General features: G+C 35.5%; 1 protein-coding gene across 5 annotated transcripts in view; it reads left to right on the top strand.

Moving 5' to 3' along the window:
- The window catches only part of TMEM161B (transmembrane protein 161B), a 78,061-nt gene that overhangs the window by 38,417 nt on the left and 14,611 nt on the right, over positions 1 to 25,033 (top strand). For 3 of the 5 annotated variants that reach the window (XM_004613066.2, XM_055137281.1, XM_055137280.1), the window contains 3 exons: positions 1,763 to 1,846; positions 4,953 to 5,050; positions 8,601 to 8,757. In XM_004613066.2, coding sequence (XP_004613123.2) covers positions 1,763 to 1,846; positions 4,953 to 5,050; positions 8,601 to 8,757 — 339 coding nt within the window. Of the gene's footprint in view, positions 1 to 1,762; positions 1,847 to 4,952; positions 5,051 to 8,600; positions 8,758 to 25,033 lie in introns of those variants that run through there. The other 2 variants (XM_055137283.1, XM_055137284.1) reach the window with 2 other exon arrangements.

Genomic DNA, 25,033 nt, shown 5'->3' with positions numbered 1-25,033 from the left:
AAATCCTGTGTACTCATAGTTAATACAGATGGTCAGATTTCTCTAATCTCTAGACCCCTTCAATTCTTCCCACCCCCACAAACACATTATTTTGTGGAAGATCTTAACTATTAGATTGACATTAGTACCATTGATTTTTTAAAAAATAATTCCATGAAATAAGTTGTTTTGTTTGAATGAAATCAGTTTCAATACTGATTTCAATATTTCAATACTGAAATACCTTATTGAACTAAAATATTGAAGTAATGTAAGATTTTTTTAATAATTGAAAAATTAAAAGTTCTGGCCATATTAGGTCTATTTCTACCTTATAACAATAGGAACATGATCAAGGTGCTCACTTGCTGCCTTAGTCATTGTTTTACCTTTTGAGAAATCTTTGGAAAGGTTTCAAATACGCATATGCCTTGAGAGATTTGCAGTATGGAATAGAGATGCTAATGGAATGCTTTTGAAGAGATGTCCCAATGGTAGGGAAAGTAGTCAGAAATCTCACTATTGTTAGAGGTAGGGAGGCAGAGTTTATACTATTTAAGGTTTAGAGAACAGATTAATCATAATGTGGAGAGGGCATATTGAAAATAAAATCTGAATACCCAATTTAGATGCCTGGTACATAACTTAAAGCGACACAGGAAGTTTAGATTGCGAAGGTGATTGTTAGGGAGTTAAGAATTATTTGTTTGGATGTTTGGATTGTGTGATTGAGGTGAATATATTTAGTTGTTGGAGCCTTCCCTGAAGTGGGTTAAATATAGTTAGAGTAAAGGATTTTATAAATAGCAAGGTTTTCTTCAATTTTCAGCAAAGTTTCAGAATTCTCCAGGAGACTAAGATAGCAAACTGAAGCAAAGTCTTGTAATTTTTGTTTGGTTTTTGGGTCACACCCGGCGATGCACAGGGGTTACTCCTGGCTCTTCACTCAGGAATTACTTCTGGGGACCATATGGGATGCTGGGATTAGAACCCGGGTCGGCCGTGCGCAAGGCAAACGCCCCACCCTCTCCAGCCCAGTCTTGTAATTTTAAGTACATTTGAAGACTTCTTTTTAAGACAGCTTGGATCCTTCTGTGTAAAAGAATGGTTAGAGAATTCTAACAGTTATAATATGTTTCTGTAGGTTCACCTGTAGAGTTCATTCCATTTTCTTTTTAAGAGTGAATGTGTGTGTGTGTGTGTGTGTGCGTGTGTGTGCCTCTATGTGGGTGCCTCTGTGTGTGCAGGGCAGGGTGGTGGTAGTCGAGGAGATTGCCAAAGTAATAGTGGACCCAGAGGCCACTCCTGATGACAGTCAAACTGGCCTGATGGGTCAATGCAAGGGTTACAGGATTCGATGCTGATTGGACCTGTGCCAGGGGCCACCAGTGCCATACTGCTGTGGGGACCTTGTGTTGCAGGAGATCCAACCAAGTCCTGTGCATGCAAAGCATGTTCCTCAATCCCTGTACTCTCTCCCTGGCCCATTTATTTTTAATAGTAATCCTATATTTTAATATATACTAATACAGTGCCAGTTTTAAGAAAAAACTCACAAATGAACAGCTGTACAGGATTTGGCATTTAGTAAGTGCTTAATAAATAGTATTGGATTTAAATCTAAACCCTTTTAAAGCTTAAACTGGTATGTTTCAGATGGAAACTTTCCATCCATTTTTACCTTCAATATTGCCATAAGGAGGAATTTGGGAAATAATTGTAGAATAAATTAATATTCATGCACTTTAGTTGCTTTGTTTTAATGGATTTTTTCAACTCTTAGTTTGAGATGGTATCAACATCCTACAGAAGAAGAATTAAGAATTCTTGCTGGAAAGCAGCAAAAAGGGAAAAGCAAAAAAGACAGGTAAGTCATTTTCCTTTGCATATTACGTTATAAAGAGTTAAATATTTGACAGAATTATTGTATAGAAATATATTTGTTTAATGTCAAAGGAAAATTTACCATTTATGTTGTAAGCTGTTGATAAATTTGATGGAGTCCATGGTATAAAATGATATATTAATCATCCTTTAAGTTGTGGTAGTATTATAGGTAAGCACATAAAAGTGATTCACTTAAAGGATAGTTAACTTTATTCTTTATGTTTGAATTAGGAAAGCCACATAGCCATATTAATATTTAATACTAACATTTGTCAGTCATGTGTTTACTCATACACAGGTATCAGTTGTCAAGGGTTCTTCTCTAGGTCTTACTCCACCTAGCAAATTTGCCATATTGTCCTCTTTTTCCTAATTATTTACTCCCCCCCCCCCTGCATGGGAGATCCTGGCAAGCTCCCCATGGCGTATTCATATGTCAAAACGAATAACAATGATGGGTCTCATTCCCCTGACCCTGAAAGAGCCTCCAATGTGGCACTGTTGGGAAGGACGAGTAAAGAGAGGCTTCTAAAATCTCAGGGCTAGGACTATTGGAGACGTTACTGAGACTGCTCGAGAAAATCGAGGATCAATATGATGATGATAATGATGGTGATGATTTACTTTATAGGTCCTTTTTAGCTGCTGGATATTAATATGTGAAGATTACTAATAAAAGTGCTGCTCAGTGATCCTCATTGATTTCTCAGGAATAACCTCTATGAGTTGGCCTTAGTTTTCTCAGCTTTTAAAACTAAAACTATGATATTAATATATTAAATGTCAAAGATTAACACTGAATCTCATGCATACCATAAAAATTAATGTTAATCTAGGCCAGTGCTTTGAACAAATTATTATTTGGCATAAAATTAATAATTTCAATATTCTCACTTCTAATTTTACTACTGTTCTGTTTTTCTTGTCATTCATTACAAGCACTGAAGCACATTGGAATTTTAGGTGTAATCCATCCTTTTTTGTTAAGTTACCTTCTTTTATAAAAGTACTGCTACCTAAATAATGTTCAAAACAATTTTATTTCTAATTTTACTTTGTCTGTACAACAGTCCTTGACCTATAGCAGCTATTAATTGACATTTTATTATTGAGAAAACTATAGGTAAGAAATGTTAAATTTCTCAAGTTCACATAGTCAAAATTTTAATTCAGGTTAGTTTTTCGTTTCTATTTTCCCTTTTAACTGTTTCACTTTACCTATTCATGGCTATTGTGTTCAACATTTGTAGAATTTAGTCATGTTTACTTTTGAGGGGGGAGGGGTCACACCCAGCGATGCACAGGGGTTACTTCTGCCTCATGCACTCAGGAATTAATTTCTGGCGGTGCTGCGGGGACCATCTGGGATGCTGGGAATCGAACCTGGGTTTGCCGAGTGCAAAGCAAATGCCCTACTTGCTGTGCTATCGCTCTAGCCCTTCCTTAACTCTTTTACTGTCTCTTTGGCTCCAAACATTTGAATTCTTACATGAAATGTGTTAGCAATCTTATTTTTACAATTTATGTGCCTTATATTTACAAAAGAATGTACTAGCAACACTCAAATTACTATGAAATGCTTTTTATTTTTTAAATTTTTTAAAGAGGGTATCTGTGAGATAGACCATCGCAAAGCTGTTCATAATTGGGTTTTAGTCATACAGTGATCCAGCACCTATCCCTCCACCAGTGTAGATTTCCCACCAATGTCCCTTCTTTCTTCACCACCATCCCTCAACCCTCCACCCTCCACTCCTCCTTGCTCTCTCTCTCTCTTTCCTTTTCCTTTTGTACATTATGGTTTGAAATACTGGTGCTAAAAGGTCATGGTGTTTGTTCAGGGCATTTGGTATTTTTATCTGGCTGGTAAGGCTGGAGTAGCTTTTCAGTTGGGTGGAAGCTATGGGGTATGGATGTGACTGTCGAGGCTTTCAGAAGAACAGGGAAGTGGGGGGTGGTAGCCCATCCTAACCCCAAGAAAGCCTGTATATTATGAAATAGCTATTTGTTGATGTGAATCAATTTTTTATCAGGGTTTTCACTTTTTTCAAGAATATATACAATGGGGTCTGAGCTATAGAATGGCAGGTAGGGCATTTGCCTTGCATACAGCTGACCTGGGGTCAATCACCAGCATCCTATATGGTTCTCCAAGCACTACCAGGAGTAACTCCTGAGTGTAGAGCCAGGGAGTAACCCCTGAGCATCTCTGGGTGCTCTCCCCCCGAAAAAAAAAAGAAGACTATATACAAACTTGTTTGTTTATATTCTAACAGCCAAATTAATTTTTATTCTATTTGTCTCTAAAAATTGAATTTGGAAGTAGTTAAATTTAGATGAACCTTATAATTTTTTGTGTTGGTTTTCTCTATCTTTATTCTTAATAAAAGAAACTTCTGGTTAGCCTTTCAGATATCTGACTTTCTCATACACATATATTTTAATATATTTCTTAAACTGTTTACAGTACAGGTCTGTTTAAGGTCAATATGTGTGTGTTCATATGTATTTCAAAGGAAATTTGTATTTTTTATTTTTTATTTTATTTAATTTTTATTTATTTATTTTTTTTTGCTTTTTTGGGCCATACCCAGCGATGCTCAGGGGTTACTCCTGGCTTTGCACTCAGGAATTACTCCTGGCAGTGCTTGGGGGACCATATGGGATGCCGGGGATTGAACCCAGGTCGGCCGCGTGGAAGGCAAACGCCCTACCCGCTGTGCTATCGCTCCGGCCCCGGAAATTTGTATTTTTTAAATTTGCTTTTACTATTGTGCTAAAAAGGAAGAGGTATTGTTATCTTTAAATATATGAGAGGCAGTAAGAGAAATGGGATGAAATGATAAGTTGGCAGTCAAGATTTTTATTTCAAAATTTAGGTAACTCCCAAATAATTTGTATATTCATGTAAGATTACACATGTATTTGCATTCCTTTAAAAATATCTACCTCATATTAATTAAAATTTTTAAAATTCTGTTTTTTCCCTGTGAAAACTAAACCCTATGTTGTAATTAGCTTGATTTGGGTATTAAATAAAAACAGTGTTGGTAACTTGCTTTTGGTATCACTTGTCTGATTTTTAGGAAATATAATGGTCACATTGAAAATAAGCCACTGACCATTCCAAAGGATATTGATCTCCATCTAGAAACAAAATCAGTTACAGAAGTGGATGCTTTAGGTAAGGGAAGTTTTGGCAAAGTGTTCTGTAAATCTCGGCTTTATATTATGCTAGTAAAAATACTTTTACCTATTTTGGCCAGATTTTTTTTTTAATCAACAAATGCATTATGTAGAATTTGAACTTAAGAATTTAAATGCTCAAAATCTAGTAATCATTAGTTTTTCTGTTATTCAAAGGAGGGCAAATTATACAAGCTTGTTACACAGTTTTTATTAATGTTGAGATCATAGTTTCATTTCAAATTTTGGGCTTTTGGCATTATATACTACTCTGCTATAGTTTATAATGCTGCTTTCAGAAAAGCACGTGTATGTTTTGTATTGAATTATCTATATTTATAGTGAGTCAGCTTTATGCTTACTTTTAGTAGAAAACAAAGTCATTTTAGAATAATGAACTCGATTAGGAGTCAGAAAACTTGAGATTCACTTTTTTACTCTGTATCTTTGAGTAAGCCATATAGTTTTTTTCCTCTGTATTTTTATAATTGTGTAATAACTATAATGACTTTAGAATTTAGATTTATCTGAAATTATCTTAACCGTTGGGAAAAAAGAAGGCATTTAAAACTCTGGGTTCAGACCTGGCTTTATATCAGAATCACTTGAATAGCTTTATAAAAATAAAGATTCCTGTACCTATTCTTAGAGATTCAGTGCATCTAGAATGCGTGCTGGGAATTTGTATTTTTAAAAAGGTTTAAGTGTTTCTGATATTTCACTGGGCATCAGATCTACTAATTTATAAATGAAGTGCTAAAGTCACATTTTTTAAATGTCAGTTTTGTAATGTTGTAGAGTCCTCATATGAATTGGGCCTTCTTGATGTAAATTAATCTGCAGATAAACCTTAATATATTTAATATCTCATATACATTATTTTGTAATGCAAAGTAGTATAAATGTATATATAGAAATCGTGTGTTTATGGAAAATGTCCTAAAGTAAAATTACTAGAGTAAAATTAGCAATGAGGAATAATATAAATTGTCATTAAGATTGTCATCTGTTCTTAACTATTTGAATACTAGTTGTCATTTTCATTTTTTAAAAGTTTATTTTTGATGCAAAATTTAGGACAAATAGGAAGTACTTTGACATTTGGAGTAGTTCTCTTTTATTTATCACTCAACAATTACTTGTCTAAGTATTCATAAGACATAAGCAAATATGAATGTGTGTGTATATGTGTATATGTGTGCTCTCCATAATTTTGTAATTCAGGTTTTTTTGGTCATTTTTGCTGTTAATATTTGTTGAATAATTTATTAGCTGGATTAACAATAATTGCTTGAAGTTGAGTATATCTTGTTTATATATTATATATTAATAATGTCATGAAGTGCTTTTCTTATTTTAACCCCTCAGAATTATTTGAGGTACGTAAGTAATCATCACATCCCGAAAGCAACCATCTTTCCCGTCACCCGCCAAAGAAACAGGAGTTAAATAGCTTGGCCAGTGTTACATACCAGATATGTTAGTTAGCCAGTGAGTGAGAACTTGGCATGTTTTAGTGTATTTTAAAAATGGAAATTAAGGCATTAGCATACAGCTTATTTATTATTTTGTTTCATTTTACGTTAAAATATCTTGGTACCTGGGATTAAACCCAGGGCCTCATACAGGCAAAGTTTATGAATATGTCTGGGTACACCCCCAACTCCCAATATGACAGTTTTGACAACTAATTGCAAATTGTGCTATTTTTAACAGCTGACCACATAATAAGTAAACATTCCAGATAATCACAATAACCCGAAGATATTTGTATTTTTGTAATTTTTTTTTTGTGAATGGAGTGCATGTGGGTTTTTTTCCCTTTTTTTCCCTTTTTTTTTTTTTTGTAATCATTCGTGAATGGAGTGAGTGTGTGGCTATTTGGTACTCAGAAGAGTACCATTTTCCTACCATTATTATGTATGTATCTTACTGAAAATAAAAAAATACAATACTTGGTTTAAATTTATAGCTAAGTATAATTTATACTTTTGCTGGTTGTATTAGCGGCATATAAATAGCTATCTTGAAATAACAATCTGTCCTTATGAGATCCTCTTAAAGAACACACTAATATTTAAATGTCACTTCTCTGTTCTGACTTCCCTGGAGGAGCCTGTGTGAGTGGAGCAAACATGAAGAGTTAAAAACACTGTTTGTTATTAATAGAAATTGCAAATATAATAAGATCTCATAATCTCTCCATTCTTTTTCATCCATCAATCCAAGAAGTTTCCTCCATTTCCCTAGAAAATTTCCTTTATTTCCTTCTTCCACAAAGTTATTTTGAATGACCTAACTAGATGATTTTAAAGGGAGGTGAAGTCATCAAGGATTGGGTATCTTATAACCACTCTAGAATAAATCTTTTAGTAACTATTTGGTCCCTCACCATTCACACACACAATATTAAATTATTTTTTTCCTGAGTGTTAAATTAACTGGAAGTAGTTACAGAATTTTTACATCATAAACAAAATTAGGAATTTTTCATGTACCCTCATAGAGTTAATGTTTTATTAGTTTTCGGTATTTTTAAGCAAAATACAGTAAGTAGGATGCTTGTCTTGTATGCTACTGACTCAAGTTCAATCCCCAGCATCCCATATGATCACCTCAGCCCACCAGAAGTAATCCCTAAACACAGAGCCAGAAGTAAGCCCTGCACCCCACCAGGTTTGCCACCTCCTCTGCCCCCCTCCTTTTTTTTCTACAAATATATGATTTTCTAAATATCCTCAAGTATTGCATATTACAATAGAAATTTTTCCATAGCAGTGTAGATCAGTTTGATATGTGCCATTGAAAACATAGGAATAGATCTTATGTACGTGATTTATTTCAACAGTTTTAGAAAGCCTTCTGCAAAAATGACGTTGCTATTTTGGATTAAACTCTGGGCAGAATATGAGATGGGAGGGAGACCGAGTTACTGACTAGCAGAATGCTAATTTTAATGTAATTACTTAGAGAGGGAATTGTTTGAAAGAGTATGACTTTTTTAGTAGATGTTAAGATTTTACCAGCTTTGCTTATAGGAGTAGAAGAAAGAACAAAAAGTTGCTTATTATTTTAACCTGCAGAACTTTTAAGATTTTGCGAATTATTTGATTTACAAAATCACCAATCCACTGATAGTGTAGTTAATAGTAGTAATAGTTAAACTTTTCACAAGAAATGTAGAATGAAATTAGTAGCCTAAAGCTGTTATCTAGCTTAGATTATTTTTTTAATCTTGATTTGTAATTTCGTAAATGAAATAGCTAATCATCTAAGAAAATTCAGTTCACTTTGTAATCATTTAAAGTACCAGTTTAGGTAATTTTTAAAATCATTTCAGGTTTAATTATTTAATTTATGAAGTATTAAACTTTAGTTTGGGATGCTCAAATTCTCACTTTGCTCCCTGCGTTTGAGAGTCTCATGTTTGCAAACTTTTATGTGTCACATCAACAAATAAAAATATAGCTTGTTTCAATTATCAGAAAATCCTCCTAAGCTGTTTCTGAAAGTTTAAGTAAAATCTGTCATAACATTTATTTTTTCAGCGTTACATTACTTTCCAGAATATCAGTGGTTAGTGGATTTCACCGTGGCTGCTACAGTTGTTTATCTAGTAACTGAAGTCTACTACAGTTTCATGAAGCCCTCACAAGAGATGAATATCAGCTTAGTCTGGTGCCTGCTTGTTTTGTCTTTTGCAATGTATCCTTCCCAACGTCATTAATGCTAATGTATAAATTTGGTTTTTGCAACTAACACCATTAGATCTAATCTCTGATTAGAAAAAGATTTTGGATCATTAGAGAATTTTTGTTATTGTTAATGTGCTCTTTATTGAAAACTTTTTCCCAAAAAAGTGGTAAATGTTCTTAAAAGCAAAATATAATGAAAGATTGCAGCTTCGTTTGACATTGCAGCCATAATGACGTCTTTTAGGTATTTCTTTGATTTTTTGCATCAGTTATTTAAAGAGTATGGGGTTGGGCAGAGAGATAATACCGGAGGTAAGGCACTTACCTTGCATGTGGTTGATGCTGGTTATGCTGGAACTTAACCAAATTAGAGACACATAGTTCTTTACTTACAGAAATTTTCTTTTTTTAATTTTATTGTGATTTTCTTTTTTCCTTTTTATGTTTCTGGAGTGGTTGTTTTGATAGTCAGATATTGAATCACTTTAGGCTGGTTCTCTGAATCTCATGTATTTTTGTATTTTTTAATTTTTTATACTAGAAGTTACCATCAGCTTAGCTTCCTCTCTCCCTCACTCATCCTCATTCATGCAAGGCACATAATCTATTGCTGATCCCTTGACCCTCTTTACCTTTGAGTTTTAATAAGTTCCCTCCTAAAACCTTCCTCTTAATCATAAAATCTACTTGGCTGCTTGTTTTATGATTACAATATTTTTGTGTTATTTGATGTTTTAAGAGTTCTTCCTGTTGTTGCTCTGAGTTGCGTCTGTTTGGTTGGTTTGACCATCTTTCTTTTTAAAGACTTCTATTTAGCCAAGTGTTACTTTAGGGGAGTACTGCATTAAAATCAAATTATTTCTTGGTTTTCTTTACTTTTCTTCTGGGCAGCCAGTTACTTGCTTCCTCATTCCAAATTTTATTGCTTTGTATTTTCTCATTCACTGTACTTATGTACTTAAAAAATATATCTTTACTGTCATTTTGATGGGGATTAAGGTGTGACTGAAAGCAGGCTAATAGACTCAGTCTGCTGGTTTTATACAGTTTGTAGGTTTTTTTCCTTCCTTAAAATTCTAAGTTTTGTGTCTTTTCCAGAAACTTTTTTTTTAATTGATTCACTATGAGATAGAGTACAAAGCTTTCATGATTGAGTTTCAGTCATAAAATGATTGAACACCCATCCCTCCACTAGTGTACATTTTCCATCACCAGGGTCCCCAGTATCTCCTGCCACCCCTACCCCACCACATCCTCTGCCTCTATGGCAGACAATTTTCTTCTTACTCTCTATTTATGGACATTATGGTTTGGAATACAAATACAGAGAGGCCATCATATTTGGTCCTTTATCTACTTTGAGCACACATCTCCCATCCCAAGTGATCCCTGCAACCATTATTGACTTAGTGGTTCTTCTCTTTCCCAGCTGCCTTCTCCCCCAGCTCATGAGGCAGGCTTCCAACTATGGAGCAATGTTCCTGGCCCTTGTCTTCTGTCTTTGGGTGTTAGTCTCATGTTATTTTATATTCTACAAATTAGTGCAGTCATTCTATGTCTGTCCCTCTCTTTCGGACTCATTCCCCTTATGATACTCTCGTGTCCATCCACTTAGCATATTTTATGAGTTCATCTTTCCTAACAGCCACATAGTATCCCAATGTGTAGATATATCATAGTTTCTTTATCCAGTCCTCTGTTCTTGGGCACTAGGGTTGTTTCCAGATTCTGGCTATTGTGAACAGTGCTCCATTGAACATATAGGTGCAGATGTCATTGCACCTGTGGTGTTTTGCATCCCTGGGATATATTCCCAGAGTTGGTATTGCTGTGTCAGATGGAAGCTCAATTGCTGTTTTTTTGAAGAATGCCCATATTGTTTTCCAGAAAGGTTGGACCAATCAGTATTCCCACCAACAATGAAAGAGAGTCCCTTTCTCCCCGCATCCGTGCCAGCACTGATTGTTCTTGTTCTTTTCGATGTGTGCCAATCTCTGTGGTATAAGATGATATCTCATTGTTGTTTTTATTTGCATCTCCCTGATGATTAGAGATATAAGGCATTTTTTCATGTGCCTTTTGGCCATTTACGTTTCTTTTTTGAGAAAGTTTCTGTTCATATCTTTTCCCTGTTCTTTCAAGGGGTTGGAGGTTTTTTTCTTGTATTTTTCTATCAATGTCTTGTATATCCTGGATACTAACACCTTATCTGCTGGGTATTTGATAAATAATTTTTCCCGTTCGGTGGACTCTGTATTTTGGTAACTGTTTTTTTTGAGGCACAGAAAATTCTTGGTTTGATGTAGTCCCATTTGTTTGTTTCCACTCGCTTGGTTGGTGCTGTTTTCATCCTTAAAGAAGCCTTTAGCTTCAATGTCATGGAAGGTTCTGCCTACATTTTCCTCCATGTACCTTATGGATTCAGGTCTGATATTGAGGTCAATAGTCCACTTTGATCTGACTTTCATTCCAGGCATTAGACAGAGGTCTGAGTTCATTTTTTTGCCAGTAGCTGTCCAGTTTTCCCCTCCCAGAAACTTTTTTTTTTTTAATTGAATAACTGTGAGATACAGTCACAAAGCTTTCATGAGTTTCGACTATACAATGATTGAACACCCATCCCTCCACCAGTGTACATTTTAATTGAAATGTCTAGTTTCTTTGAATTCAGGAGCCACTCTTGGTTATGTGCTTAAGGAACCATATTCAATGCCAGGGATCACACAAGGGTCTGCTGTTCAAGGCAGGTGCCTAATCCCTATACTCTCTCCAGCTCCTTTCTCTTGAATGTTTTTGGGAACAGCTATCAATTTTTAAATTTTTAACAACTTTCCTCCTCTGTTCTATTTTCATGGCATGCTCTGACATGGGTGTGTAATATCTTTTTGAAGGGTATGTGTGTGTTTAGATTGCCTCATATATGCTGGTACTTCTGGCTTGTACCTGACCCTGTAGTTAGCAGTCCTCCTGAAGTTTTTAGGGGATCAATCTAGGGTCCACCATGTATAAGGCAAGCTCTTTAACCTCTGTACTCTCTCTTCATCTCAATATCTTTTTATTTCTAAGGATATTATAGTACTGTCTTTTAGCTGTTATTTATTCTGGGGGTGGTGGGGGCAAACCCAGGGTCTCACACTTGATAACCCATGTTCTCTAACACTGAGAAACATCTTGGCTGTATCTTTAAGTTGTGTTTTGTTTTTGTTTTTTTCTTTTGCTTCTGCTTTGTTTTCTGAATTTCTGCCCGTTGCTTTTTTTTTTTTTTACTTTTAATCACTATCATGTTGGAATTTTCCCAAATGTCTTATAAACTTTGAGTATCTCTTTTTTTTTATTTAAGAATGCTCTAAGAAAATTGAAAGTTTGTGCAATGACTAGCCAGTGTTGATTTGTGACTCTTTTTGTGGATGATTGAATAAGGACCTTGTAATCACTATCACTCAAATGATTATCGATTTGCTTGAGCAGGCCCAGTAACATCTCCATTCATCCTAGCCCTGAGATTTTAGCAGCCTCTCTTTACTTGTCCTTCTGAATGGTGCTGCATTAGAGGCTCTTTCAGGGTCAGGAGAATGAGACCCATCATTATTACTATATTTGGCATATGAATACGCCATGGGGAGCTTGCCAGACTCTCCTGGACCTTGTAATATCCTTGTGTAACATAAATATCAGTAACTTTAGGTTGTTAGGCCAATCATTCTCTCCAGACAAGTGTCTGTTCTTCCATCTGTGGGTGTAATTCTCACAGCCAGTATTTTGAAAGCCAAGGAGGCTCAGACACAGAATTTAGCCTTCAGCATAAACTTAAATGTATGTATATATCTTCCCCCCATTCATTGTCTTTATTGCTTAATGAAATTAGATGTTTTACATGGTATTCCCATGACCAGTCTTCTCTGGTTTCATATCTTTATATAGTAAGAATTCAAGATTTGGTAGAGTTAGTGAAGGGCTATCACCAAATATGTGTGATTAGTCAAGATAAACTAAGCATATAACAGTAAGAAAGCACATGTAATTACTAATAGTAAAGACATTAAACCAATCATCTATTTCATCCACATTGAACTCTGCTTCTTTCATAATGCTATGTCCAGTTTTTGACTTTAACAAGGTTCTTTATGAATTAATTGACTTTATTACCAAGTTCTTCCTCTTCTAGACCTAGTATATTGGAGAAGTCTGAAAAAAAAGTCAGTTATTGCTTGTCCCTCTATTTTCTCATCTTCAAAGTTTTATTGACATTTCTTTTTCTGTTCTTTATTTTTGTTTTTTGTTTGTTTTGCCTTTTGGATCACACCCAGCGATGCACAAGGGTTACTCCTGGCTCTGCACGCAGGAATTACCCCTGGCAGTGCTCAGGGGACGATATGGGATGCTGGGAATGGAACCCGGGTCGGCCGCGTGCAAGGCAAACGCCCTACCCGCTGTGCTATTGCTCCAGCCCCTCTGTTCTGGAGTATTCACTTGATGTATGGTTTATACAGTCTGATTTGGGGTGAAGCACGATAAATACATTTCTTACATATTTTATGTTCAATTGGAGACTGCTAAAATTTGACATTCAACACCACTGTGTGATCTTTCTGTTGGCTTATTACAGTTGATTTAAATATAATTCAGAGCAGAATGCCCTGAATTATCTTCACAAAGAATAAATTATACTGGGTATGAATACTGACGTGTTTTCACTTGAAAGACATTCCCATATAGCTGGTATGGAACTAATATCAAGAGCAAGTTAGTCTAGCTTTTAAAATCGTACTATTTCCAAGTCAACAACATAGTGTAATGAGCAAGGTGCTTGCCTGCCTTCTGTTAACGTGATCTCTGAGCAGAGAGTCAGAGGTAAGCCCTGAGTAATAAGGGTATAGCCCTAAAAAATTTATTTAGCATTAAATATATGAAATGCCATTGAAGGTGAATTAAATCCCTAGAAATAAAGTGTGGGGCCTGAGTATTAGTACAGTTGGAAGGGTATATGCCTTTGCAGATTTGATCCCAGAATCTCATGGTTTCCCTGAACATCTCCAGAAGTAATTCTTGAGTGTAGAACCAGGTGTAACACCTGGGATCACTGGATCTGACCCAAAAATCTCTCCCTTCTCCCCCAGAAAAAGAGAAAGTTGAATGAAACACAGAAAATATTGTACTAAAACGGTATTGTACTGTGTCATGTTACTTTTTCTATACTTTGAAATTCATGATTTATAGATAAAATCTTACGGTATTTTGTAGGAATGCATATTCTTGAAATCCTGTTCTATTAAATGTAATGCTGCTCTTGTTACCACAGAAATTAGAAAAATATGCTTAATAGCTACTCAAGTTATTGTTTATGTGAATACATTTTATCTTTCATTTCGCTATTAGTGCTCAATAGTGTGAGAGTAAAGGTCTCACACAGTCTTCAGCACTGAACGGGCTGTGCTTAGTTTAAAGTAGTGCAGTCATGAAAGGCATCAAACAATAGCATCCCTGCAGGAATCTCGTAGCAGGCTGTCTCCCCACCCCAATAAAGACTGAGAGTTCTGAAGGACTTTAGAAACTAAGCTATTTTCAAGCCAACTTTGACCCTACACAAAGGGGGAAGGGAAGGAGGAAAGTAGAATCTTGTGTAAGCTTGGGTGATTTTCTTTTAAAAACTTGTAGCAAGTGAAAAATGACACAGTTTATATTGGCATGCAGGAAGACTATTAAATGCCAGGTGTCCATATTAACACCAATAAGTATTTCCAGCGTATCTTTTATCTTAGTTATAACATATCTGGTATGCCTTTCATACCCATGAACAGAGTCTAGTTGCAGTGACCTCTGTCTGGCTTCTCTTTATTTCCTTATTGTACATGCGTACTTATTAGTCAAACACATGTCTCCATTGATTACCTAGGACAATAGCTCTACTTAATTCCAGAGTCACACATAACATCAATTGATTCAAAATTATTTGTGGATGTTACTGATAAATGCTCTTTGTTAATATGATCCCAGGTTTAAGCACATAAAACCTAAGTAATTTATTTTAAAGTGAGGGAAAATTCTTTTGTTGCCCTGCTCATTTTGTCTTTCCCTTCCCCTTACCCCCATCAGTTTTATTTGACATTTTTTAGTACCACAATTGTGCTTACAAACAAATTTTGAAGGCATGAGACCACCATTTTTTAAGGTTGTGACGTGAAAGTCCTGAACTGTGGCACTTGAAGCTGAGCCAACTCTTCTCATCGGCTCAGCTTTCATCTTGAAGTTGTGCTTTCATTGCTTTCATCTCAGGTACAGCACCTGCTTCCAGTCTTCTAAGCACTGTAGCACTGTCATCTAAATTCAAACTAATTCTCAGCTTGCCTATATGTAATTCTGACTATATCACCAAGTTTGTGTTTCACTTTTCTTTTTGCCTAATTTCGTGGTATGGAGGCGATAAAGAAAACTTTGCAGTGAGAATGTAGCATCTAGTAATTTGTTTTATACTGTGGCCCTTGATATCTTAGTTACTAGAAAGTGTTGCTGATATTATTACATGAGATACACAATTTTCATTTCTGATGAAAAGTAAAAATGTTGCAGAATTTATATGTTTGACCATAGGACTTAACTTTTGAAAAATTAAAGTAGTATGAAATGTTAAAGAACCTTTTCTTAGGAATAAGCTATATGACAGAGTAATGTTGAGTCAGTTGCATGAATTTGAGTGAGAAGAAAGCTATTCTGCAAAGAATGATAAAGCTTCTCAGTAGTCCTATTATATTTGGTTAAAGGGCTGGATCATTTGTCACATTTCCAAAGTGCTTGTATTTTACCATGTGATGGTTTAAGGTACCCAAAAAACCTGTTATATATGTATATGTATAATTTTAAAGCTATGTCTTAAAATTTTAATTTGTTTTGATTGCCAGACATGCAAGATTTATACAAAGCAAAAAGTGTGAATGGTTAAAATTGGAATATATTGTAAGATATTCTGATTAATCAGTTTTTTTTATGCTGATCTATAAATTAAAAATCTACAAATCAGCTACTGCTTTTATTCGTTACAGGGAGTAGAAAACTACAGCAAAGTGTCCAACTTGCTCGTTTTTTCTTATTTAAAAGGTTCTAAATTATTCTTTACAAAAATGTTCCTGCTAATGAGAGCAATAAAACACTAACTCCTGAAGTAAACTGCAAGTCTCCTAGTGAGGAAGGGACAGAGTCAGAGCTATAGAATATGAGCCAAAGTTCTTGTTTTGTCTTGAAATCTTTATATAGTATTATTTATCAAAGCTTGTTTTTTTAAATAAATTTTTAGTATATTTTATGACATTAATGCTGCCAAAAGCATTTTAAGTCAGAAAGAAGTCATATAGAGAACTTAAGTGGAAGGTAAGGCCTTACTTCCAGCTATAAATTTACAATAATTATAACTTTGATATTTTAGTTAGAAAATGTTACATTTTCTTACAAATCTAAAATTCTAAGAATTGCCTCTATTGCTTTGCTTTATTTCATTTAATCCAGAAGATTAGATAATAGGTTTCACCCCTTTGTTTTCTTTTTAAAAAAATCAGCCTGTGGTTGTTGCTTTTAGAAATCTTTGGCTGTTTTGGCAGTCTTGATAGGTTGAGTTACTGAAATTTTTCTTTGTGCAGTGTGAAATAAAATGTGTCATGGCTTTTTGGGTTATGTATAATAATTTAGGCTCTCTTTCTTTTTTTAATTAATTTGTAAGTTGAATTTTTCCAGAGATTCAGTAAGTCACTTGTCTTGCATGCATCCAACCTGGTTTCAATCCTTGGCACTGCATATGGTCCCAGAGGACAAGGAGCAAGCCCTGAGTACAATCAGAGTGGTCCCCAAAATATTCCCCACTCCCACTCCCAAAAGGAGTTGAATTTTGATCTCTGAAAAAAAAAAAGTTCCAATTATCCAGGCATTTAAAAAAATGCTTATTTTTTAAATGTTTAAAAAATGTTTATTTTTTAAATGTTTTAAAAACAGGATCGTTTTTTGCTTTATTTTTTGTTTTTGTTTTCCTTCTGAGGCCTCTGCCCAGGGTGGCTGGAGGATATAGAGGAATGTTACCCTGGTGTGAGGGACTGAACTCAGGCCCTTATGCCGCATGCATGGTATGTTTGCTGTCTCTTCGAGCCAGATCTCACGCCTAGAATTGGGTAATTTAAGAAGGATTTCAATGTACTTCTTATTCTAACTTATGTACCATAGCAATTTCTTGGTATGATATCTAGGTTTCTTTGCAGCAAAAATGTGTTTTGAGTGTTCTGGTTGTCTATTTTTGAGAAAAATGCAGAGAATTGTCAGATTTAACTACTTGAGTTTTGCTGCTAGTAGTTGGATATAACAAGGATGAAATATTTTACAGAGCAAAGAATTTTCATCCACTTTTGTAGGAATTAACTTGGTTTTGAAAATAAAGTTTATGAAAAAATGGTAAACTCAGAAATATGTATAATTATTTTTTCAAATAGCTTTATTAGATTTGTATGTTCAGTTTCTATTCAAAGAGAAGGGGAACATTGCTAAAAATACTTTTGTCTGAGTTCGTTGTCCTATAGACCTGCTACACAACCCTCATCTGGGATATATTTTTGTTTTCTTTAGATTTCTCTTTTCTCACAATTTTATCGTTTCCAGGTTCAGTGTTTTGTTTTATTCTTTTAATTTAATTTAAAATTTTCATTTTAGGCACTGTGATTACAATATTGATTAATGGCAGGGTTCCTGACATAAATATTCTAACACCATACCCTCCACCAAAGTCTCAGCTTTTCTCCACCACTGTCCCAGTGTCTGTCCACCCTTCACCCTGCTTGCCCAGTGATATGCTTTCTATTAAAAACTAACTGATCAGTTTCTGTTGCCTTTTGGCATTTTTTCTTTTCTTGCTTTGTTTCTTTATATCCCATAAAAAGAAAAACCCCATAAAAATCCCATATTCTTTATATTAAAAGGGAAATCATTTTGTATCCGTCCCTCTTCTGACCAACCTCACTCGTATGATACTGGTCAGACCCATCTATGTAGCAACAGATTGCATAGTTTGTCTTTTCTATATCCTGGATGAGTTACCATATTCCACTGTGCATTTATACCTTTTTTCTTTATCTAGTCATCTGTTCTTGGACACTTGGATTATTTCCAGATTTTCGCCATTTGAATAGTGCTGCAATTTACAGATGTGTTTCTGGATAGAGTTTTTTTGATCCTTGGTGTAGGGTGCCAGGAAGTGGAATTGCTGAATATATGAAAGATCAGTTCTTTGATTTTTGAGATGTGTCCATGTTGTTTTCCAAAAAGGTTGAACCAGTTGACATTACTACCAGCACTGGATGCAGTTGCTTTTCCCCCACATCCATGCTAACACTGATAATTTTTGTTCTTTATTGATAATGTTTCAGTCTCAGTGTTGTGGCACTCAGTGATTTTGTTTGTTTGTTTTTATTATCTGGCACTGGGGATTGTTTTTGTCCCTACTTGTTCAAATATTTTGATGGAATTTTCTGCCCGAGTGGAAGTAACTGGTTTTAGGCACTGCATTTTCTATATTTCCATTTGGTTGGCTTTAGGTTGGATATAAAGTTCTAGGTGTTCATATTCTATTTATAATTCTCAAAACATGCTCTTTACTTGGCTTCAGAATTTGCTATTAAGAAGCACAAGATTGGGGCCAGGGATGTTACTTAACCAGTAGGGCACTTGCCCTGCTCATGTGAGACCCGTGGTCAATCCCTAGACCTGCTCCCCTTCCACCTCCGGAAAAACACAGTATCACATGATATATAATCTTTTACATACAACTTAAAGATTTCTTTTTGTTTGTTTGGTTTTCGAATATGACTTAGAGTTTTGCTTTATTTTTCCTCTCATAAGTTTTTTATTAACCATTTTTATTAGTACCTTGCTTTACAGTATTATGTTTTTAGTGCATGCATTTGTTCTAACACCACACCACACCCATCATCAGAGTGCCCTTTTCCCCTCCACTAATGTCCCAAGGGCCCCTCCCTGCCATCTTCTCTCCCATGTAAACTCAGTTCTGTTGACAAAATCTCCAGGTCTGTTGGCTTTGGCCATTTATTATTCTATTAACTATGTTTCTTTATGTTCCACATATGAGAGAGATCTTTGTGTGTACAAGAGACATCTGTGTGTGTGTGTGCACGCGCGCTCAGGCACATGCGTGCATAGGTGGTAACTTACACATATAGATGAATAAATATTCAACTGAATATCCACAAAATTGTAAATCAGTGATAAATTGATAAAGAAATATTTTGCGGAAATCTTTTTAAAGGCGTGTTTTTAAAGTATAATGTGAATAATTCTATTCTAATTTTAATATTTACATAAACTAGATAAATCATACAGATACACTTTTTTGTCTTTTATATATGAAGAGAGTGAAGATAGATTATTTTTAATTTAAGAATCTGATTGTACTTTTTTGCCTCTCTGGGATATATTCCCAGCAGTGGTATTGCTGGGTCAAATGGGAATTCAATATCTAATTTTTTGAGAGTCGTCCAAATTGTTTTCCAGAAGGGCTGAACCAGTCGGCATTCCCACCAGCAGTGAAGAAGGGTCCCTTTCTCCCCACATCCTCTCCAACAGCGGTTGCTTTTGTTCTTTTGGATGTGTGCTAGTCTCTGTGGTGTGAGGTGGTAAATCGAAACAACATCTGCACATGTATGTTCATCGCAGCACTGTTTACAATAGCCAGAATCTGGAAAAAACCCGAATGCCCCAGAACGGATGACTGGTTGAGGAAACTTTGGTACATCTATACAATGGAATACTATGCAGCTGTTAGAAAAAAGGAGGTCAAGAATTTTGTAGTCAAGTGGATGGGCATGAAAAGTTTCATGCTGAGTGAAATGAGTCAGAAAGAGAGAGACAGACATAGAAAGATTGCACTCATCTATGGTATATAGAATAACAGAGTGGGAGACTAACACCCAAGAACTGTAGAAATAAGTACCAGGAGGTTGACTCCATGGCTTCGAGGCTGGCCTCACGTTCCGGGGAAAGGGCAACTCAGAGAAGCGATCACCAACTACATTGTAGTCGAAGGCCATGTGGGGGAAGGGAGTTGCGGGCTGAATGAGGGCTAGAGACTGAGCACAGCGGCCACTCAACACCTTTATTGCAAACCACAACAGCTAATTAGAGAGAGAAAACAGAAGGGAATGCCTTGCCACAGTGGCAGGGTGGGTTGGGGGGGGAGATGGGATTGGGGAGGGTGGGAGGGACACTGGGTTTACGGGTGGTGGAGAATGGGCACTGGTGAAGGGATGGGTTCCCAAACTTTGTATGAGGGAAGTATAAGCACAAAAGTGTATAAATCTGTAACTGTACCCTCACGGTGATTCTCTAATTAAAAATAAAGAAATTTAAAAAAAAAAAAAAGAATCTGAACAGGGTTATAAAAATGAGGTATTTTATTTTAAAAGGATAATATTGACTTTTTGTTAGGAAATATTACAGATAATGTTCAGTATTTGCATTAGTAAGTAAAAGATCATAATACAAATCTCTGGAGAAGAGAAAAGTCACCTAAATAGCCAAAGAACATTGACTGTTTATGAAACAGTTCAGTTTTGAAGAAAGCATAAAAACCTTTAGCAAGTTAGGAATAAATAGACCTTTCTTAACATAGTAGAAGGCAACCAAAAGTGCCTTAAGTGTATGCTACATTTTCTGTGGCACCTGTTGGTTTTTGTAGAGGAGGAGAATCTAAGATCTTGCCTTGGTGAACAAGCCTTCACATATTTCAAAGGCTGAGTATACGTTTGCTATAATAGAAACTTTCACTTACTTATCCTATTTCACTAGAGTTGCTTTCATATCTAAATTCTTCTGTATTTCAGGTTTATTTTCTTCAGAGGTTAAAATCTTAGATTTCTGCTGAATTCAATGTGTAGTTTGTTATCTGGCTGTAGCAGCAAGTAATGACACTGGAGAATTGGGAGCCTAGTTTTATAGCTCTATTTTTAGCTTACACCACACGGTTGTTTTCTGTAGACACTACCTCTTCAATTTTCATGAAAAGGTGAAAAGATTTAAATAATACAAAGAATGGCATCAAAGTAAGATTAACTTCTAATCATTCCAAGGATGTTTGTCCCTAATTCCCATGTTTTTTGTGTTTTGGAAGGTTATACTTTTTTCAGTGTCAGCAGAAGACAGTTGTTACTGAGAACTAAAAAAAAAAATTTTAATTTTCAAAACCATTTCTTGAGTTGATTGATGTATTAATCACAATTTACTAAGGAAGAAATTGGAGACCAGAGATTAATTAACTTCATATGTAAAATTATGGTAGTAAAAGTAAACCTGATTCAGCCAGACTTTCAAGACCTAGCGTGCTTTTGTGTTTACAACTTTGTCACAGCACAGTTCAAGATAGTCTATTATTTACTTAGTGAATGAATGTTATGAGTATGGTTATGAGTTAGAAGACAAAGAAAGTTGTCTGGGTTGGAAAAATAATCCAAGCTTCACGAAAGAAGATGGATTCAAGGATTTATTTTCCTTTTAGTAAAGAAGAATATAAGAACTTCTTTGCCTAGTTCTCAATTTTCTAGAAAAACTGAGTCAGTTATTAAGTGATCGATATGGCTGATTATTTATGAGCAAATGAAAAATGGGGTAAGCTGTATGATGTGAGCATTTCGGTAAAGGGAAGTCAGATTCTGATTTTATTTGCTATTACAAAGAATTTGTATTTTAATTGGGAATGTCACATATGTGTAAGTTTGTGTTACGTTAATTATCACTCTGGAACAATTACAAACAACAAAATATAAATATCAAAAACTACAACTTTCTGAAAGTAATTGGAATGTATAGAAATAAAAACAGCTTTAGGAAGGATGTCAAAATTTGGAAGAGAGAGAATGTGATATAAGATAGACTTTCTGTTATACGGGTTTTTGGCCTGTGGACAGAATAACATTCAGCAGAGTGGCCAAAACTCCATTTGAAAACTTGACATCTCCTTGTGCTTTAAAAATCCTAAAAGAGTTTAAGACAATCACAAGGAAATCAGAGAGCTAGGAATTACGAAGCAAGGTGAGTGAAAGATTATAATAAATATTATATATAACCTAAATATTTTACTCCTAAGTGACACATACAGAGGTCACAATAAAACGTACCAACAAAAGATAGAAATGAGCAGAAATTTGAGCTGTCCCAGAGATAAACTTTGCATTATGACTCATACTGAGTTTAAGGTTGAAAATAAAATTTTTTCAGAGAAGTAAAATAGAACCCAGAGATTCAGAATAGAATAAATAAAATATCTGTGATACAGTACAGAATTATTCAGCAAAAGGATTAGAACAACATGATCCATTCTCAAAAGCCAGCTGTGTTTCTAGGCAAATAATTAAAATTATTATCAGTCATCTATAATAACTACTCTCAATAATAATATAGTAAAAATGCTAATAGTAAATGAATATAGATGAAATCTCATCAAATACTCAGATAAACATTTTAAAACAGCTAGGTGCACATTTAGACCTGCAGAATACAATATCTGAAGTTCAAAATTAACTAAAATGAATTGACATAACAAGAATCAGTGTACTTAAAAGATTCTTCATTCAACCACATTTTATTTTTAAGTGTGTTACTGCCTACTGGTAAGAATTGTTTTCCCTGTACAAAAGTACCTTAAATATTTGTTGAAGATACAGTTTGATGACAATAAATACCTTTTAATTTTCTGAAAGCCCTTTTATCAAAAATAAAATTCTTAATTCTCCTTTCCCTTTCAAAATGTGTTCTTGTTGCAGTGGCCAACACACACACACATACACACACACACACAGTTGTGATCTGCACTTAAGGTTGCATGTTTTGGTTTCAGCTCTTGCACAGGGACTGTCTAAATTTTATGCTTTGTAACTTGTGCTTACAGTGCTTACATCTTTTTCAGTGCAATGTTTACACATTATTGGCTGTGGTACATCAGTAATCACCAACTTTATTGTAATTTGGTGATCTCACAAGGCAGAGTGACCAGAATTGCATTTGGTACATGCCTGGTAGTGCTGAGTATCAAACTCACGGCCTTACAGATGCTTTGCTACTGAGCCATCCGCATGCCCTGAAAAGCAATTTATTTTCTTCTCTAAATATAAGAGATAATTTAGTTGGACAGTATTCTTGGATGGGATGTCTTTTCCATTCAGCACTTCATGTGCATCACACCACTGGCCTTCTAGTCTGTAGATTTTCTGTTGAGAAACTTACTGGTAATCTTTTCAGCATTATGTTGATTAAATTTGCAGTGAAAAAAAGGGCAAGAATTCTTGATCATAGGTAGTTGGCATTCTAGTGGAATTTTAAAGATGTTAGTAATATTTATTATCTTCAAGTTGGTTAAAATATAATTAGAGGTAAGCTGAGACACTGTTTATATTCAGTATCCTAGATATTACCTTAAAAATAGAAAATGGGTGCTTACTGTTTTGACTTTATATATGGGGAGGGAGTGGTTTGGGGCCACACCTGGTGATGCTAAGTGCTTACTCTTGGCTCTGTTGTCAGGGATCACTCATGGTGAGCTTGGAGGACCATACAGGCTGCTTCATGCAAGGCAAATCCCCTGCGCTGCCTGTTGTACTATCACTGCAGCCCCCTGGATTGAATATTTGTAAATAAGACTACAAATGATAGCTTCATTTCAAGGAGCAAAGATGAGAGTCCTTATCCTTGCCCAGAATTTCTCAATAAAAATATCTGATTCTAACAATGTTAAAACTGTTAACTTCTATTACCTCAACTCTAGAACAGATTTAATGTGATACTAAGTTACTACATAATTTAGGTGCTATACACTATTTTATTTTATTTTATTTTATTTTGCTTTTTGGGCCACACCCAGCGATGCACAGGGGTTACTCCTGGCTCTGACTCAGGAATCACTCCTGGTGGTGCTCAGGGACCATATGAGATGCTGGAAATCGAACCTGAGTCAGCCACATGCAAGGCAAATATCCTACCCACTGGGCTGGAGCGATAGCCCAGCAGGTAGGACGTTTGCCTTGCACACGGCCAACCTGGGTTCGATTCCTCTGTCCCTCTCGGAGAGCCTGGCAAGCTACCGAGAGTATCCCCCCTGCATGGCAGAGCCTGGCAAGCTCCTTGTGGCATATTCGATATGCCAAGAATAGTAACAAGAAGTCTCACAATGGAGATGTTACTGGTGCCCACTTGAGCAAATCGATGAACAACTGGATAACAGTGCAGTGCTACAGTGCTACACTATTTTATGTTGGTAATTTTTGCTTTTGCCTTTTTTTTTTTATTGATTTATCATTGACTTACAGAGGGTGTTTATGTTTTAGGTCGAAGATGTTACCATGCCAAGGTTTATTCCGGTTATGATTATATACTACAGTGCAATATATATGTTATATCCACCCCCACTCTCTTTAGGTTCTTTTCGTTCCTTCCCTCCTCTGCCACTTGGCATTCTCAGTTCTCTGTTTTGTCAATAATATCTCAGAATTGATTTTTATTGACCATTATCTGTTACCTTGCTTTGTTTCTTTACATTCCACCTATGAGTGGAATGGTATTTGTCTTCTACTAGCTAACAGCTAAAGTAGAGCATGCTGTCCTCTACTTTCATCCAAGTTAAAGTGAAATGCAAGATTTTATCGCCAGTAGTTGAGAGATAGTCCACTGAGTATATATACACCACAGTTTCTTTTCCATTGATCTTTTGGCTACATGGGTTGTTTATAGGTCTTGGCTATTATAAATAGTGCTGCAATGAACATGTGTGTGCATATATCTTTATTAATTAATATGTTTGTATTTGTGAGTTTGAAAAGAAAGACATGGGTGCACACAGAACTCGAGCATTTGTTGGCTGAGAACCGTTCCCCTAGCTGACCCTTCTCCTTCACAGAAGGGTGGGGGTATACATCAGTGGGGTTGAACATTGTCATAACAACAAACAGATGTAAAGCCACTCCTTCAGAGGAAGTTCTAGAAGATTTACTCAAGGACAAAAGCTCAGCTGAGGGTTCAGCACTCTAGATTACTAGGAAATCCGCTCAAGGGCGGGATTCCATCTAGGGTGTATTGCTTTCTTCTTTCCTCAGCTAGTAATCCGTTTAACCATTCATAGTAAATTTACTTCTTATAATATTTCTAGTCATTTTGTATGAACACATATTCAGCTTAAAGATTGGCTCTTCCTGGGTACATCTCGCTATATATTCCAGACTACAGTCCTAAGGCCAGTATAATCTACCCTAACCCAGCAG

The sequence above is a fragment of the Sorex araneus genome, chromosome 1, assembly GCF_027595985.1.
Source record: "Sorex araneus isolate mSorAra2 chromosome 1, mSorAra2.pri, whole genome shotgun sequence".
NCBI classification, from domain to species: Eukaryota; Metazoa; Chordata; class Mammalia; order Eulipotyphla; family Soricidae; genus Sorex; species Sorex araneus.
Note: the sequence above shows the minus strand (reverse complement) of the source record. Positions and strands in the feature narration are given on the sequence as shown.